Here is an 18277-nt window from a genome sequence, read left to right on the forward strand (position 1 = left end):
AGGTGTCAAAAGGTCTAATGAGGAAAGGCTCAGGGACTTGAGGCTGTTTTCATTAGAGAGAAGGTGGTTAAGAGGTGTCTTAATTGAGACATATAAGATAATCAGAGGCTTCTATAGTTTGGACAGTGAGAGCCTTTTTCCTCAGGTGGTGTTAGCTAGCACAAGGGAACATAGCTATAAATTGAGGGGTGATAGATACTGGACATAGGTCATGGATAGTTTCTTTAATCAGAGTAGTCGAGGTGTGGAACGCACTGCCTGCAACAGTCGTAGACTCACCAACTTTAAGGGCATTTAAATGATCATTGGATGAACATATGGATGAAAATGGAGTAGTTTAGGATAGACAGACTTCAGATTGGTTCCACAGGTCGGATCAACATTGAGGGCCAAAGAGCCTGTATTGCGCCGTAACGTTCTGTATTCTCTCAGTCAATTATTAGTAATCACATTAAAACACTGCTGAAATAACTGAAAATGAAATTAGATGAGATAAAGCATATATATACCTCACCAGCATAGTGTTTCACTCCAAAATAATGGTCAAGGACTCTGGGTTTCACATAAAAGGGATTTTTCTAGGGAAAAAAAAGCAACATAATTAAGTTACTAATGGAAAAGTCAGAGAGAAGAATACACTGCTGTTTAAGATCCGAGAGGCAGAAAAAGTCAATGAGCCATCACCACAGGGCAGTACGGTGGCTGTGGTTAACAATGCTGCCTCACAGCACCAGGGACCTGGGTTCAATTCTAGCCTCGGGAGACTGTCTGGTTGCACATTCTCCCCATGTCTGCATGGGTTTCCTCCGGGTACTCTGGTTTCCTCCCACAACCCAAAGATTTGCAGGTTAGGTGAATCATCCATGCTAAATTCCCCATGTTTAGGGATGTGTAGGTTAGGTGCATTAGTTAGGGGTAAATGTAGAGTATATAGAAATGGTGAATGGGTCTGGTTGGGTGACTGTTCGGAGGTTTAGCTGAAGGGCCTGTTTCCATACTGTAGGGATTCTAGGACCAGGGATTCCACGAGAAACTAAACAAATCCCTGGAACACTGTGCACAAATTATTTAAATTTACTCATTTGTAGGATGTGGGTAACATTGGTTGGCCAGCATTTATTGCCCATCTCTAGGTGCCCTTGAGAAAGTGGTGATGAACTGCCTTTTTGAACTGCTGCAGGGCAGTTTGTTGTGGGTTGACCCAAAATACCATCAGAGGGGGAACTCTAGGATTTTGACCCAGTGACAGTGAAGGAACAGTGACACATTTCCAAGTCAGGATGGTGAATGGCTTGGTGGACTACTTGAAGATGATGGTAGCTCATGTATCTGCTGCCCTTGTCCTTCAAGATGGAAGTGGCTGCAGGTTTTGAAGAAGCTGTTTGAGGATCTTTGGTGAATTTCTTGTAGATAATACACACTGCTGCTAAAGTGTCTGTCGCGGAGCAAGTGGATGTTTGCGGATGTGGTGCCAATCAAGCGGACTGCTTTGTCCTGAATGATGTCAGGCTTCTGGAGTGCTGTGGGGGCTGCATCCATCCAGGCAAGTGAGGAGTATACCATCACATTCCTGGCTTGTGCCTTACAGACGATGGACAGGCTTTGGGGAGTTACTCACAATAGTATCTCTAGTTCTGACCTGCCCCTGTAGCCACTGTGTTTATACGGTGAGTCCAGGTAATTGTTTTGGTTGAAAGTAACCCTCAGGATGCTAACAGTAGGGGATTCATCGTTGGTAACACTATTGAATGTTGAGGAGTGGTGGTTACGTGGTCTATTATTGGTGATAGTCTAGAGGTGGCACAGTGGCTAGCACTGATACCTCACTATACCAGGGACCTGGGTATGATTCCAGCCTCGGGTGACTGTCTGTGTGGAGCTTGTACAATCTCTCCATGTCTGCATGGGTTTCTTCCTGGTGCTCTGGTTCCCTCCCATAGTCCAATGATGAGCAGGTTAGGCGAATTGGCCATGCTAAATTGTCCACAGTGTCTATGGAGGTATAAGCGAGATGGATTAGCCATGGTGAATGCAACGTTACAGGGATAGAGGAGGGGTGGTGGGATGCTCTTCGGAGGGTCAGTGTGGAATCGGTGGGCCAAGTGACATGCTTCCACACTATAGGGTTTTCTATATAGTTATGTGGAATAAATGTTGTTGCCACTTGCCAGATCAAGCTTGGTAATTGTCCACATCTTATTACATTTGAACATGGACTGCTTCAGTATCTGTGAAGTCACGAATGGTGCTGAACCCTGTGCAATCATCAGTGAACATCCACTTTTTATGACGGAGAGAATGTCATTCATGAAACAGCTGAGGATGTTTGGGCTATGGACACTTCCCCAAAGAGTTCCCGCAGCTGAGATGACTGACTTCCAAAAACCACAACTATCTTATGTGCCAGGCATGATAGCAACCAGTAGACAGTTGTCCCTGATACCTACTGATTCCAGTTTTGCTCGAGCTTATTGATGCCACACTCACCAAATGCAGCTTTGATATCAAAGGCTGTCACTCTCAGTTCATCATTTGGAAAAACTGGTTCTTCAAGACAGTGCAGTCAGACCAAGTCTGTGGCACCACAAATGGCTCATATGTAGAAGATGGGAAGCAGCATCAGCAGACCTGACAGATGATTCATTAGTTAGGCCAACAGACAGATGCTTCCATAGTTGTAGGTGTGACTCCAGGTTGGATGGTACCAGGATTAAGGATAGCACAGAGTAGCTGCAGGTCACTTCCCCGGGAGAGGGTAAACCGCCACAAGTTGTGATCAACATAGGTACCATGTGTAGGAAGGAAAATGTTTTCCTGAAATCAGAAGTTAGGGAGCTAGGCACAATGTGTGCGCAAATATATGCGGATGTGAAAAATATCTACAATAATCATCTCCAGAATACTCCCAGTGCCACATATAAGTACATACAGAAATAGAGGGAGAAGGGAGATGAATTAGACACTGCAAAGATAGTGCAGGTTTGTTTTAATTTTCTAGAATACTGGGAAAGATGGTAGCTGTACAAGAGATATATGGTTTGCATTGAGCAGAATGAGGACTGAGTTCCTTGTTTTGCTCGTGCATTTAGGAGGACTATAAACCAACTTGGTAGGAATTTGGGAACCAAGGTGAGAGGGGAATACCAAGGTTCACAAATACAAAGTCAATAGTCGAAGGTAGAGTATTGAATTCTGTGACAGGGTTACTATGGGGACAAGGTGTTCAAAAATAATAGGAAAGTGGTGAGGTGGCAGCAATAGTTAAAGATAGCGTTGTTGTGCTGGAGAAAGACAATGGCCTGGAGGGTTCAAGATCAGACTCAACCTGGCTAGAAGGGTGCAATTACATTGTAATCTATCACCACCAAATAGTGGGAAGGAGGCAGGTAACAAATCCACAGGGAAAGAGACAAACATCAACTTTAACAGAGAGTGTTATAATTGGGGACATCACCCAAATATAGATTGGCACAGCAAAAGCATTACACGCAGAGAACAAATGTTCTTAGTTTGCGTACAGGAGAATTACTTACAGTAGTATATGTCTAATCCAATTAGACATATACTACTGTTGGACCTGGTTTGTGGAAATGAGGTGGGTGAATTAGATCAAGTGTCAGTGAGAGATCATTTATTTGACAGTGATCATCGTTTCATTAGGTTCAGGATGATATTGGAAAAGATCGGCGGGCAATCCAGAATAAGAATAATTAAATGAGGGTAGGGGACGAGCCCACGTCAATGGAGCCAAATAGAACTGATTTTGATTAGATTCCCTACAGTGTGGAAACTGGCCTTTCAGCACAACAGGTCTACACCAACCATCCGACTCATTTCCCTACATTTTACCCCTGACCCATGCACCTAACACCATAGGCAATTTAGCATGGCCAATTCCCCTAACTTGCACATCTTTGGACTGTGGGAGGAAACTGGAGCACCCCAAGGAAGGCCGCGCAGACACAGGGAGAATGTGTAAATTCCACACAGACAGTCGTCCAAGGCTGTGAGGCAGTAGTGCGAACCATTGAGCCACCGTGCTGCCCCACGGGGCCAGACAGATCAAAACAAATGGCTTATCATAAAAACAATGACCTAACTTCAAAAAGTTGGTTTGGTATATATTGCTTAAAAGGGAAAGGAAGATTACACAAATTCAGAGCTCCTTGGATAACAGGAAAGTAGAAATCAAGGAATAAATGAAAATTGTGCTTATGACAGGTTTTTGGTAGAACATACCTCTAGAACCAACAGAAATGCACAAGTTTCAGAGAGGAGGCAAAAGTGGGATTGCTTGAGAAAGGATTGACGGCCAACATAAAGGGGAGTTCTAATGTCTTCCATAGACACATCAATAGTAAATGGATTTCAAAAGGAGATGCAGGGCCAATTAGGGACGAAAAGGGAATGCAGGCAAAAAGCATGATTGAGGTGTTAAATGAATATTCCACATCTGTATTTATTAAGGCCAGGCCACGGTGACAGAAGAGGAAACTCTGAAGGGTTTGGAATTGATAAAGAAGAAACTTTGGAAAGGCTATCCATGTTTAAAGTTGACAAGTAATGGGATTGGATGAGATGCATCCAAGGATATTGGAGGAGGAAGTGAGAGTAAATTGGAGCAGTACTGGCAATAAACAATTTGTCCGAGATTTAGGAGAGATACCATAGGATTTGTTAAATTGCAGACATCACACCCATTCTCAAACAAGGTTGTAACACTAAGTTCAACAATTACATACTCACCAATCTCATTTCAGTGACAAGGAACCTTTTAGAAACAATTATGTGAGGTAGAATTAGTTGAAAAGTTGGGTTGTTTAGGAAGAGCAAACATGGATTTCTAAAGTAGGATTGTATTTTACTAAGTAGCAGGACTTTTTGAAAGAGTCAATGAAGGTAATGCGGTGTACCTGGACTTTCGAGAGATTTCATACAGCGTCATACAATGCCCTCAAGAGGAAAACTATAGCTAATGGAACACAAAAGGACAGTAGCGGTATAGATACAAAACTGCCTGAGTAACAGGCAACAAAGAGGAATGTTCAATGGATATTTTTTGGGCTGGACAAAGTTTTTCTAGGGGTCAATCCTGCAATACTTGCTGTTCCTGACGTACAGGGACAATTCTAAATTTTGTGAACAATTAAGAAAATTAGAAGTACTGGAAATTGAGAGGACAGTGTCGAACTTTAAAAGGTCACAGATAACTTGCTGAGGAGACAGATAGGCGGCAGATCATGCTCAATGTGAAGTAAGAGGACATACTTAGTGTCTTTTTTAACCAAAATGCAAGACGAACAGTACTTAAGGAGATGCAGAAGAGAGGATTAGATATATTGATGCATAGGTCACTGAAGTTGCCAGGACAGGAAGAGGATGTGATAAACTTATATAAGATGCTTGTTAGACCTCAGCTGCAATACTGTGTACAGTTCTGGATGCCACACCCTAGAAAGGTTAGGAAAGCATCAGAAAGAGTGGAGGGACAGTTTACAAAAATGCCTCCAGTGATAAAAAATTTCAGTTAGGAGGTTTGATTAGAGAGGTTGGGTTGTAGCTCCCGGAAAGGCAGCGGCTAAGAGGAAACAACACAGAATTTTCAAATTCATGAGAGGTCTGGATTGGGTAGATACAGAAAAACTGATCCCAATCACAAAAGAATCGAGGAGAGGGAACATATTTAAAGTGAACTGAGTTACAGAGAATTGCCAACATTATAAACCAGTAAAGCACTTCAATTATCCAGTTACAAACTGGAATACTGGTCACTAAAAGGGACATAGAGCGTCAAGTTTTCCTGGATTGTATTAAGCAGAGTTTTCTACAACAGTATGCGCCCAGTCCAACAAGGAGGGATGGCCCTTGGAAATGAGCTCGGCCAAATGGGGAGGATCATTTAGAAGACTGTGATCAATGTATCAGGTTGGTACTAGAGAATCCAGAGCAAGAAAAAACAATTTTTACTAAACTGACTTCAATGGGGCTTGAACAGAATGAAGCAGGACCGATTGGTCTAAGAGGCTGGCTGGAAGATCAGTAATTGAACAACATGCCACCTTTGAAGATCAGACATTGTGGGTCTACTTGAGGTATATTCTTCTAATGCTGGGGTTGCACTTTCAAGGAAGGTCAGCAGAAGCCACTTAATTTCCCTATCCTTGATCATTACATTTTGTCAACGTTTCACGGCCATTCATCAGGGTATACCCCACATCGAGCTAAGACTTAGCAAGATATCTGTTAGATTTTTGACTCTTCACAGTCTCATTGATGGATTATAATAAACCACATACATGAGCGAACTAAACGCTAGAACATTAACTGAGACTTATTTGCCTGTATATCACCTACCGAATGGTGACTGTGCAGTTTTGCCAGTAAAGTATCATCTGTGCCCTTTGGAAAATGACTCTCTTCATTGATAAGGGCCAGAATGCCCATTTTCTACAAACAAAAGTTTAATATTAGGATTTGGAAATAATTTTTAATTTACACAGAAATAATTTTATATAATGAAAAGTATCTTCTGGGTTACATACAAAAAACATTCAACAATATCTGTAAATGCAGAACTATCTTTCCTTCTCAATCAAATCAGAGAACCAAAAGCAAGTTTAAATTTATAAACCTACTCCTGGAAAGTTGCTTCTATGTTTAGCACTTGATATCCCAAACTGTAAATAGTTAGGTGCTGCACATGCTCAGGTACAGTTAGGGCAAACATAATAGGATTGGCTCATTTATTTATAGAATAAAATTCCTAAAATTTGAGGTCCTTAGAAGGATGAGTAACAATTTAAAATATGGTTATAGCTCGTGAATCCATTGAAGCTCATAATCATCTTGAGTGTATTAAGAGATGCTTTACATTGACAAAACTATATTTTTCATCACATTTTAGTCATTCATCAAAGATGATGAAAACTGCCAAGGCAAACCTGTCACCTTGTAAATACAAACTTGTGCCACTGGTGGCCATGTTGTACCCATATTTTGTGAGTTCATCAACCTATATTGCAGAGAGAAAGCTAATGGTCCAAATGCTTTACTGTTTCCCATATCTCAATTTAATAGCAACATAAAATCAATGTGACATATCAAAATAAAAGCAGAATGTGCGGCCTTCATATTTGTTTGTGACTATGAACAAAGCATAGGCAGAACTCTCAATGGGAAACTGAAAAGTACAGATTTCCTGGGAATTCTGTTAAAAATAACTTCACAGCGCCTGTTAAATGTTCTCCCAAGCTACCTACCTGGCAGCAGTTAGATGGACAGATTAGGGGTGGGTGAAATTTGGTGAGTAGTGAAGGAGTGAGAGCAGCCGGAGGCTGCTGGGATAGTAGGGGTACAGAAATTATAACTCTCTGAAGAGGTAAGATTGTGGATCTTGGATAATACTCCCATCTCTCTTTCCCCTCAAACAGTGCCTTCAAATGCCCTTAACCTGTGGGATCCAGTTCTTTATCCCTGAACTTTTCTACATGTTCTACAATTTGAGATCTTACCTACACTTCCACTGATTAACTCACTGTATTTCATCTGCTCAAGAAGTAGAAAGGTCAGAGCTGTCAGTGCTCGTGGGTGAGAAGGCTCAGGAGAGAGGAGTGCATGCCAATCAAGACAACCCAGGATTCATCCAATATTAAGTTGAATTAATAGAAAACGATGGACTGCAAGCTGATAATTTCCTTTCAGGAGCTATGGTCTGTGTCATGAATGGTGCAGAAACAATTCTCATTTTTTTTTGGTTTTCATTGAAATCATCTGAAGACATTTTTTTTTCAAGTGCATTATCCAAAGCATGCTAATGGTAGCCCAAAGTTTACATAAATATAAATGTAATTATATAACAAACCACCAACCCAGTGTTTTGTAAACCCCCAATAATTTTATAACAACTCCCACAATCCAGTAATTTTAATTTCTATCCCTAGCCCAGTGTTTATATAATCCCAGTGTAGTGAAGTTGGGTCGATCTGAGGCAGGAAGTTAGAATTTGGAGTTGGCAAAATGTTAGGTGGGAAAGTACTGCGTTATCCTTCTAAGATCATGCGCTTTCTCTGTGCTTAGATTTACAAAAAGGATGTCTGTGAGCAGCAGCTTGAAAGTTTGCAACTACACCGAGAGCACACTAATTGAATCAAAAAGCATTACCGTTAACAGGCCACGCAGCAGCTCTTTTATCAAGGCAACAGGCTTTGGAACTTAGCCAATCAATTTGAACCAGAGACTTAGATATCAAAAAACATTGTTAGATTGATGGTTTTGACAACATAGGACTAATCATATTCAAAGAAATTGCTATGTCATCAAGGGTATAAAAAGGGGACAGCTGAATAAAGCCTCCAGAGCTGATTGCCATACGTCAGAGCTAACGACCCTCAGCTCTCAAGAGAAAAATCGCTGGCTCCCTCAGCCTCCTCTATGTCTTAGAGAAAGCACCATTTAAATAATAATTGTACCAACAGCACAACTAGGTAATATTCCTGACTAAACAATTGATGGAGAAGGTACAAAACATTCCTTAACAGGGCTGTAGTTTCGAGAGACTAAATTCAACTTTTTTAAAAATGAGTGGGACTTCTATTTAATGGAACAGCATACCATTAGGATCTTTCTTTATTTGGGAATAGTTAGTAGTTACAGAAGTTTTATTTGGCTTGTTAACTGTTTAGTTAATTTGTTCACTGTTTGAATTGGATAAATAAACTGTTACTTGTTGATTTTAAAGTGAGAGTCAGGGTTTTATGTCAATTAACCACTAGAAGTTGCTGAAAAGCAGGTTACATCATTGTTCACACTCCTTTTTACAGATTATGGGGCAAAGATGCTCCTTTTTTGTGGTTTTGGTTTTAGTTCTCAGAGGGGGTCAAGCTCCATTTGGTCAACCTCACCAGTTATTTCATACTAGCCCTCCAGCACAATAATTTTTATAACTATGCACCCACCCCCAAGCCCAGTGTTGATTTTATAATAACTCCCCCAGCCTGGTGTTTTTATAACACCTCCAGTAATTCCAAAATACCCCACAGCCCAATACGGTTGTAACTTGCCCAGCCCAGAGCTTTCGCTGTTTATAAATCTCCCAGTAATCTTTATAACACCCCCCAAAGTGCAGTGAGTTTTCTTTAAATTAACATCTGAGAGGCAAGTGTTTTATAAAAGACCCCCACCCAGTTTCAGTGCCTTCATAAATGCGTCAGACCAGTAATCTTCTAACACCTTTCCAGCTCAGCTCCTGTATAAACTCCTACCAGCCCAGTAATGCTATAGAACATAGGACATAGAAATGTACAGCACAGAACAGGCCCTTTGGCCCATGATGTTGTGCCAAGGTTAATCCTAATGTAAAATATAGTAACTTATCCTACGCACCCCTCAACTCACTGCTATCCATGTGCATGTCCAGCAGTCACTTAAATGTCCCCAATGAGTCTGCTTCCACCACCACTGTTGGTAACGCATTCCATGCATTCACAACTCTCTGCGTAAAGAACCTACCTCTGACGTCTCCTTTATACCTTCCTCCTAATACCTTCAAACTATGACCCCTCGTACCAGTCAATCCTGCCCTCGGGAAAAGTATCTGGCTATTGACTCTATCTATTCCTCCTTCTCTCCAGAGAGAAAAGTCCGAACTTATTCAACCTTTCTTCATAAGGCAAGCCTTCCAGTTCAGGCAGCATCCTGGTAAACCTTCTGTGCACTCTCTCCAAAGCCTCTGTATCATAAACAACTTAGCCATCAGTTCAGTGATTTTTTTTTTAAACACCCCCCAATCCAGTTTATTTTTTATGAACCCCCCCCCCCCACCCAACACCAGCCCAATGATTTTACAATTCTCCATCCCAGCGATTTCACAGTCACAGACTGAGAATAACCATCACAACAGCAAAAACTGTACACTCCTTCTTGTCATCATCCCTTCTTCCCCAGTCTCCTCACTTCGGACCTTGTACTAACCCAGCAGGTTGCGCTGCTCAGTACCAAGATATTTGTCTGCATTCCACCACAGGCAATCTCAGGCCAAATAGCAGTGCTTGGTCTCCAGCTGCCTTGGAACGCACCCTCAACCAATCACAATCCCCCACCCAACAACGCTCCCCCCATCCACCAAACCATGTAGTAGCCAGTGTGCAACGGTTTCCTCACATTAAAAGAACTCTCGCACGTGCACTTTCCACACCCTCAGGATGACATTTGGGACCTGGAACATTGTGGGCAGTCTCGCCAAGCACCACACCACCATCATTGCTTGGGAAGTCAGGCGCCGTGATAGTGATATTGCTGCCCTAAGGGAAACTTGGCAGGCAGCTGAGAGAAAAAAGTGGTGGCTAAACCCTTCTCTGGAAAGACAAGGGCAAAGAAGAGTGTTGCATCCTTTGAGTTGGCTTTGTCATTAAAAAAGTGGACCAACTCAAAGATTCTCCCTGTAGAGTAAGTGAACACCTCACAATACTTCGACTTACCTTTCTTTGGAACCAGTATGTCACAGTATTCAGTGCATATGCACCAATGTTCGGTGCAGCAACTGAGGACAAGCAGAAATCCTACTCCAGCCTTGACGATACTCTCGTACAGGTCCCAGCGGTGGACAAACTACTTGTCCTCGGCGACTTCAATGCCAGTGTTGGCAGAAGTGCAAACCTTTGGGGTAATGTGATCAGGAAAGTAGGGAAGCAAAACTCAAGTGCCACCCTTCACTTGACCAAACGCTGTGAACACAACCTCATCACCAACACACTGCACCCCAAAGGGAACAATACAAGACAACATGGTAGCACCCACATTCAAACACTGGCATTCAAACTATGTCATCGTCAGATCGAGGGATCAGAAAGATGTTGAATCATCTTTCAATGATGATGACCATTGCCTTATCCAAGACAGGATCAATATAGAAGCAGTACTGCAAAAGTAACAACATTGAGGGACTCAAGGACCTGGAAAAAATAGCCTCATATGACCACCTCTCCTGCACAAAGTGAGTAACGCTTGGTGACACCAAGTCATGGGATCCCAATAGTCTCTGATCTTGCCTTAACACCTCCATCATCAATGTCTGCAAAAACAATTCAACCAGGAAGCACTGGTTTGATGAGAATGATCAGGAGATCCAAGATCTGGCATTTCTCACTGTGAAACAACAACTGCACTCAGAGGAGAAATGGCAGGCCTTCAATCATGATATGCATGGTTTGTTCTGTGCTGTCAAGACCACAAATGAACCAAATACTGAACGCGCTACTCCACTGCTGGTCAAGGCTGGAGTGACTCTCACTAAAGATAAAGAAGCCATCTAACAGTGTCGGGGGGAGCACTACAGAGAGCTCCTCAATCACAGCGCCTTTGAACACATCCCACAGCATGCTACATACCCCAGCCCTGCACAACACAGAGAAGGCCAGCCACCAGCTTAACATTGCTGGAGCAGATGGTATCCCCGCTGAGGCACTGAAGTGTGGAGGCCAAGAGTTCTGCTGTAGCTAAATAGCCCTTGTCTGCCTTATCTGGAAGGAGGACAGCATTCCTGGAGAGCTCAGAGATGCCACAATCGTAAGCATTTTCAAGAAAGGGGAAAAAAATTGACTGTGGTAACTACAGGGACTCTTCCAGCTGTAAGCTGCTGGAAAAGCCATTCCTAAGGTCCTCCTCAACCATCTTGGGCGGCACAGTGACTCAGTGGTTAGCACTGCTACGTCACAACACCAGGGTCCCAGGTTCGATCCCAGCCTCGGGTGACTGTGTGTGGAGTTTGTACATTCTCCCGTGTCTGCGTGGGTTTCCTCCGGGTGCTCTGGCTTCCTCCCACAATCCAAAGATGTGCAGGTCAGGTGAATTGGCCATGCTAAATTGCCCATAGTGTTAGGTGCATTAGTCAGAGGGACTACTCGAATTTTCCACAGTTGCAATAAAGGCTGCATCACAGGGCCATGACTTGTTAGATTGGACATAGACTGCAAAGTAAGAGAATGAATATCTTCTAGAACATTCAAATAAATTTAATAATTCAGCACTCCCAGCAGAAATCCTCTCAGGACAGATGCGGCTGAAATGAATCAGGTGCCAAATAAGCACTTAACTCTGGGCCCAAATACTTCTAAATATTACTGAATGGTTTTAGTAGATTAACAGTTCCATCCAAACTTGCACAACCAATATCATGTGGCTCCTGTACAGGATACTCGGCACAGTGAGTTCCACATAACATGACTCACGGTCAGTGTCAAAGCAATGTACAGCACAGAAACAGACTCGTTTCTCTGGGTGAAGAAATTCTTCCTCATCTCAGTCCTGAATGGCTTACCCTTATTCTTAGAGTGACCCCCTAGCTCTGGACTTCCCCAACATTGTGAACATTCTTTGCACATCTAGTCTGTCTAGTCTCATCAGGATTTTGTATGTTTCTAGAAGATCCTCCCTCACTCTTCTAAATTCCAATGAGTACAAGCCCAGTTGATCCAGTCATTCTTCATAAGTCAGTCCCACTATCCTGGCAATCAGTCTGGTGAAGCTTCACTGGACTTCCTCAATAGCAAGAATATCCTTCCTGAGACCGGGAAACCGAAACTGCACAAAATTCTCAAGGCACAGCCTCACCAACACCCTGTATAACTGCAGCAAGGCATCTCTACTCCTACACTCAAACTCTCTTGCTATGAAGGCCAGCATGCCATTAGCTTTCCTCACTACCTGCTGCACCTTCACGCCAACCTTCAGTGACTGTTCCACCGTGACATCCAGATCTTGTGTACTCATCTTTTCCGAAACTGCCATCGTTTAGATAACAATCTGCCTTCCTCTTTTTGCCACAAAAGTAAATAACCTCACATTTGCCAAGTTTTTGCACACTCAGCCAGCCTGTCCAAGTCATCCTGTATCCTCTTCACAGCACACACTACCACCCAGCTTAGTGTCAGCTGCACATTGGGAGATATTGCATTCAACTCCTTCATCCAAATCGTGAACGTACATTGTGAACAGCTGAGGTCGCAGCACTGAACCTTGCATCACCCCACACATCACTGTCTGCCACTCTGAAAGGACCCATTTATTGCAACTCAATGCTTTCTGTCTGCCAACCAGTTCTCTAATGCCTGTCAACACATGATCGCTGACATCATGGGATGCAATTTTCCTTCGTAACCTTGTGCGGAAACTTGTCAGAAGCCTTTTGAAAGTCCAGATACAAAACATCCACCGATTCACTCTTTTGCACTCTGCTTTCACGTCTTCAAAACGTTCTACCAGATTTGTCAAGCAGGAATCCTTTAGTGAATCCGTTTTGACTAGGACCTATTCTGTCACTGCATTCTAATGCTCAATTTCTTACATCCTTAATAACTGACTCCAGCATTTTTCCCACCACCTATGTCAGGATAACTAGCCCATAATTCCCCATTTTCTCTCTTCCTCTTTTTTTTGAGAAAAGAGAAGAATGGAGTGACATTAGCTACCCTCCAGTCCATTAGAAATCTTCCAGAGTCGACAGAATGCTGGAAAATGATCACCAACGCATCTGTTATTTCTAGGGCCACTCCCTGAAGTACTCTGGGATTCAGAGCATCACGTCCTGGAGATGTATCAATTCCCCCAACACCATTTCCTGACAAATAAAGATTTCCTTCAGTTCCTCCTTCCTGCTTGACTCTCTGTCCCCCAGTATTTCCTGATGTTATTTATTTCCTCTTTAGTGAGGACAGATCCAAAGTGTTTGCTCAACTGGTCTACCATCTCTTTGTTGTCATGAATTCAACTGATTGCAAGGGACATTTGTCTTCACTATTGTTTTTCACTTCACCTATCCATAGAAGCTTTTGCAGTCAGTTTTTATGTCTTCCCAAAATTTACTTACATGTTCTAACTTCCCCTTCTGAATTAAACCTTTTGACCTCATCTGCTCGACCTTAAATTTCTCCTCGTCCTCCGGGTTATTGCCTTTTCTGGGAAATATATACCTTCTCTTTGGCTTTAACACTATGCCTGATGTCCCTGGTTAGCTATTGTTAAGACACCTTCCCTGGTTTACTCTAACGCCAGATAAGGATGGACAGTTGTTGCAGTTCATCTGTGTGTTCTTCAAATGCCTGCCTTTGCCTTTCCAACACCAACCCTTAAGTATCCTTGGCCAGTTTGTCCTCGCCAATACATGCCTCATACCAAAGTTAGCTTTCAGTTCAGGACCCTGGTCTCAGATTTAACTGGGTCATTCTCCATTTTAATGGAAAAATTTTACCATATTATGGTCACCCTTTCCCAAAGGATCTTGCACTACAATGTCGTTAATTAATTCCCTCTCGTTACGCAACACCTAATCTAGGATGGCTTGCTCTCTCATTGGTTCTTCAACATATCGGTTGAGTAAACCATTCCTCATATGGTTGAGAAAATCCTCTTCCATTGCAATGCTACCAACTTGGCTAGTCCAATCAATATGTAGATTGAAGTACTGTACCCATAGTAAGTACTGTACCCTGACTGCATGCATCTCTAATTTCCTGTTTGATACAATCTTCAACCTTACAACTACTATTTGTGGTCTGTACACAACTCCCATTAAAGTCTTTTTCCCTTTGGTTTTCTGCAGCTCCACCCACACAGCTTCCACAGTCCAGGCTGTTGCCCTCCTTTACAAATGTGAGAATCACCTGGTTACCAGCAATGTTATCCCAGACCCCTTTCTTTAAAATTGAGTACCCTTGGATGGTGAGTTCCCATCCTTGGCCACCCTGGAGCCATAAGGTGATCCCAATTACATCATATCCATTAATAACGGTTTGCACAGTTAATTCATCCAAATATTACAAATGCTTCTCGCATAGAGTCACGGAACCTCCAGGCACCTTTTCTTTAAAATCTTTTATTGCTCTTTTAGAAGAATGCAGAACCTTGTCTAACACTGTACCGATTTCCATATAGACAACATCCAGTGCTCTGTTCTCATCAAGCTTCTTCGTTACTTCTTCAAAAACCTATCAAGTTTGTGGGATACAATTTCCCAGACATAAAACCATGTTGCCTATCCCTAATTAGTCCTTGCCTTTCCAAGAATATTTAAATCTTGTCTCTAAGAATCCCCTCGACACTGATGTCAGGCTCACCTGTCTATACTTCCCTGACTTTTCCTTACCACCTTGCTTAAATAGTGGCATCACATTAGCCAACCTCCAGTCTTCCAATGCCCCAGCATGGTTATCAATGATTCAAATATCTCAGCAAGAGGCCCAGCAATCACTTCCCTGGCTTCCCACAAACTCCAGGTGCACCCCAGAATTGGTCCCAGGGATTAATCTACCTTGATGAATTTTAAGATGTTCACCACTTCCTCCTCCGTGATATGGACACTTAAGATAGCGCTATTTATTTCCCCAAGTTCTTTAACTTTTATATTCTTCTTCACTCTGATGTAAAATACTCATTTAGTATCTCACCCATCTCCAGTAGTTCCACTCATAGGTGACCTTGCTAACCTTTAAGGGTCCCTATTCTCTCCCTAATTACTCGTTTGATCTTGTAGAATCCAAGAACAATTTGTAGAAAACCTTTAGATTCTACTTAACCCTGTTTGACAAAGCTATCTTATATCCCCTTTTTGCCCTCCTGATTTCCCTGTTGAGTATACTATTATTGCCCTTATTCTTGTCTAGGGTTTCACTTGATTTCTGCCATCTATTCCAGACATATGGTTCCCGCTTATTCTTGACCAAAATCCCAATTTTTCTCGTCCTCCAGCCTTGCCTTTCACCCTAACAATAGCATATTGTCACTGGACCCTTGGTATCTCATTTTTATGGGCTTCCTACTTTCCAGCTGATTCTTCACTTGCACACATCTGCTTCCAGCAAAAGTTATAGAACATAGAACATAGAAGAATACAGCGCAGTACAGGCCCTTTGGCCCTTGATGTTGCGCCGATCCAAGCCCACCTAACCTATACTAACCCACTATCCTCCATATACCTATCCAATGCCCGCTTAAATGCCCATAAAGAGGGAGAGTCCACCACTGCTACTGGCAGGGCATTCCATGAACTTACGACTCGCTGAGTGAAGAACCTACCCCTAACTTCAGTCCTATATCTACCCCCCCTTAATTTAAAGCTATGCCCCCTTGTAATACCCGACTCCATACGCGGGAAAAGGTTCACACTGTCAACCCTATCTAACCCCCTAATCATCTTGTACACCTCAATCAAGTCACCCCTAAACCTTCTTTTCTCTAATGAAAACAGCCCCAAGTGTCTCAGTCTTTCCTCATACGATCTTCAAGTTCTTGCCTAAGAGAGTCACAATTGGCCTTCTTCCAATTTAGAACTTGAACTTTTAGATCCTGCCTATCTTTTCCATCACCATTTTACAACCAGTAGAATTACAAACACTTGCCCCACTGACACCCCAGTCACTTGCTCGCTCTATTTCCCAAGGGAAGGTCAAAGTTTTGCTCCTTCTCGAGTAGGTACATCCACATACTGAAAAAGAACATTTGATGTACACACTTAATGGATTCCTCTCCATTCAAGCCCTTGACACTACCGCAGCCCTAGTCTATGTTTGCTAAGTTAAAATTCCTTACCATCACCACCATATTATTCTTACAGATAATGGAGATCTCCTTACAAGTTGTTTCTCAATTCCCCGAGGAGAAAGTGAGGTCTGCAGATGCTGGAGATCAGAGATGGAAATGTGTTGCTGGAGAAGGGCTAATGCCCGAAACGTCGATTCTCCTGTTCCCTAGATGCTGCCTGACCTGCTGCGCTTTTCCAGCAACACATTTCCATCTCGTTTCTCAATTCCCCGCTGAATATTGGGAGTTCTATAGTACAATCTCAGTAAGGTAATCATTCCTTTCTCAATGTTTGAGTTCCACCCATTTAAAATCACCAGACACGCTCCCTGGAATATCCTGCCTAAGTACAGTCATAATGTTATCCCTAATCAAAAACACTACTCCCTCTCCTCTCTTTCTAACTTTCCTATAGAATCTATACTCTGGAACATTAAGCTACCAGTTGTGTCCACCCCTGAACCACGTCTTCATAATAGCTATGACATCCCAGTCCCATGTTCTCAACCCTGCCCCAAGATCATCTGCCTTAGCTGTCAGGCCTCTTGCATTGAAATAAATGTGGTTTAATTGGTCAGTCCTACTTTGATCTCTGCTTTTCCTCCTGCCTGCCTTGACTAATTTACTTGTTCCAATTCCCAACTGCACCAGCCTCAGACTGGTCCCTTTTCTGTCTCTCCAAAGCACACACCCCACCCCCACGAGTTTAAATTCTCCCCGCCAACATATTAGTCTGCTTCCAATTCAAGTGCAACCCATCCTTCTTATACAGGTCACTTGTACCCCAAAAGAAATCTCAGTGATCCAAAAATCATCCTTCTTCCCTGTACCAGCTTCTCAGCCATACATTCATCTGCTCTATCCTCCTATTCCTACTCTTTATTGTGTGGCCCTTAAAATGATGTGAATAAAACAAATTACCTTCTCAATGAGATCTAAACATTCGCCATTGTCCATCCAATCAATGTCTTCCCAGATCAATCCATCTCTAGTGAAAAATAATTCTTAGTCAACGAAATGAAGACATACACACAAGGTTTCCAGTTTGCTTAAAGAACAGAGTATTCTTTATATATTCATATTAACGGGTGTGCAAAATCTTTAGAAGTACTCTCCTAGCTGAACATTTACAATTTAAGACATGAATGGCATTTTCTTTTTTTTTTATGGTCGGTTTTTGAGTCTCTTTCCAATTTATTGGGCAAAGGATCTCGCTAAGTTGGGGAGACTTCAATTTGAAACCACTCAGATGGAAGTCAAAATCAAATTTTAAAAGAAGTTCAGAATACATTAGAGCAAAAATTACTAATGATACCTGAAATAAGCAATTACCCAATTAGATATGAACCAGACACATTTCAGAATTACTTGTGACAAACACCACTCTGAAATATGCAGATACACTGCCATTGTGTTGAGATGAAAATTGAAATGTTCAACCTGTGGGACAACTGAACACACTCAATATCGAAGGGTATGGAACCCATTTCAAGAAGCAGCCTCATACTGTTTAAAGTTCTCATTGGGTAAAGAGGAAACCCTAACAATAGTTCAACTGCAACTATTTATTTATTAAAAACAAAAATCAAGGATAGTAGTGGGAAGTTGTGCATGGAGTCCGAGGAGATGGGGAAGCGCTGAATTCGTCAGTATTAATGCGGGAAAAAGACAATGTCGAGGAGAATACTGAGATACAGGCTACTAGACG

General features: G+C 42.3%; 1 protein-coding gene across 4 annotated transcripts in view; it reads right to left on the minus strand.

Moving 5' to 3' along the window:
* Positions 1-18277, minus strand: part of myo10 (myosin X) — a 333744-nt gene that overhangs the window by 146700 nt on the left and 168767 nt on the right. For all 4 annotated transcript variants that reach the window (XM_087987033.1, XM_043689681.2, XM_087987034.1 and 1 more), the window contains 3 exons: positions 17491-17557; positions 6355-6447; positions 510-578 (listed from right to left, as the gene is read on the minus strand). In XM_087987033.1, coding sequence (XP_087843159.1) covers positions 510-578; positions 6355-6447; positions 17491-17557 — 229 coding nt within the window. The remainder of the gene's footprint in view (positions 1-509; positions 579-6354; positions 6448-17490; positions 17558-18277) is intronic.

The sequence above is a fragment of the Chiloscyllium plagiosum genome, unplaced genomic scaffold (genome assembly GCF_037043375.1).
Source record: "Chiloscyllium plagiosum isolate Xiang-an unplaced genomic scaffold, Cpla_swu_hap1 HiC_scaffold_5, whole genome shotgun sequence".
Lineage (NCBI taxonomy): Eukaryota > Metazoa > Chordata > Chondrichthyes > Orectolobiformes > Hemiscylliidae > Chiloscyllium > Chiloscyllium plagiosum.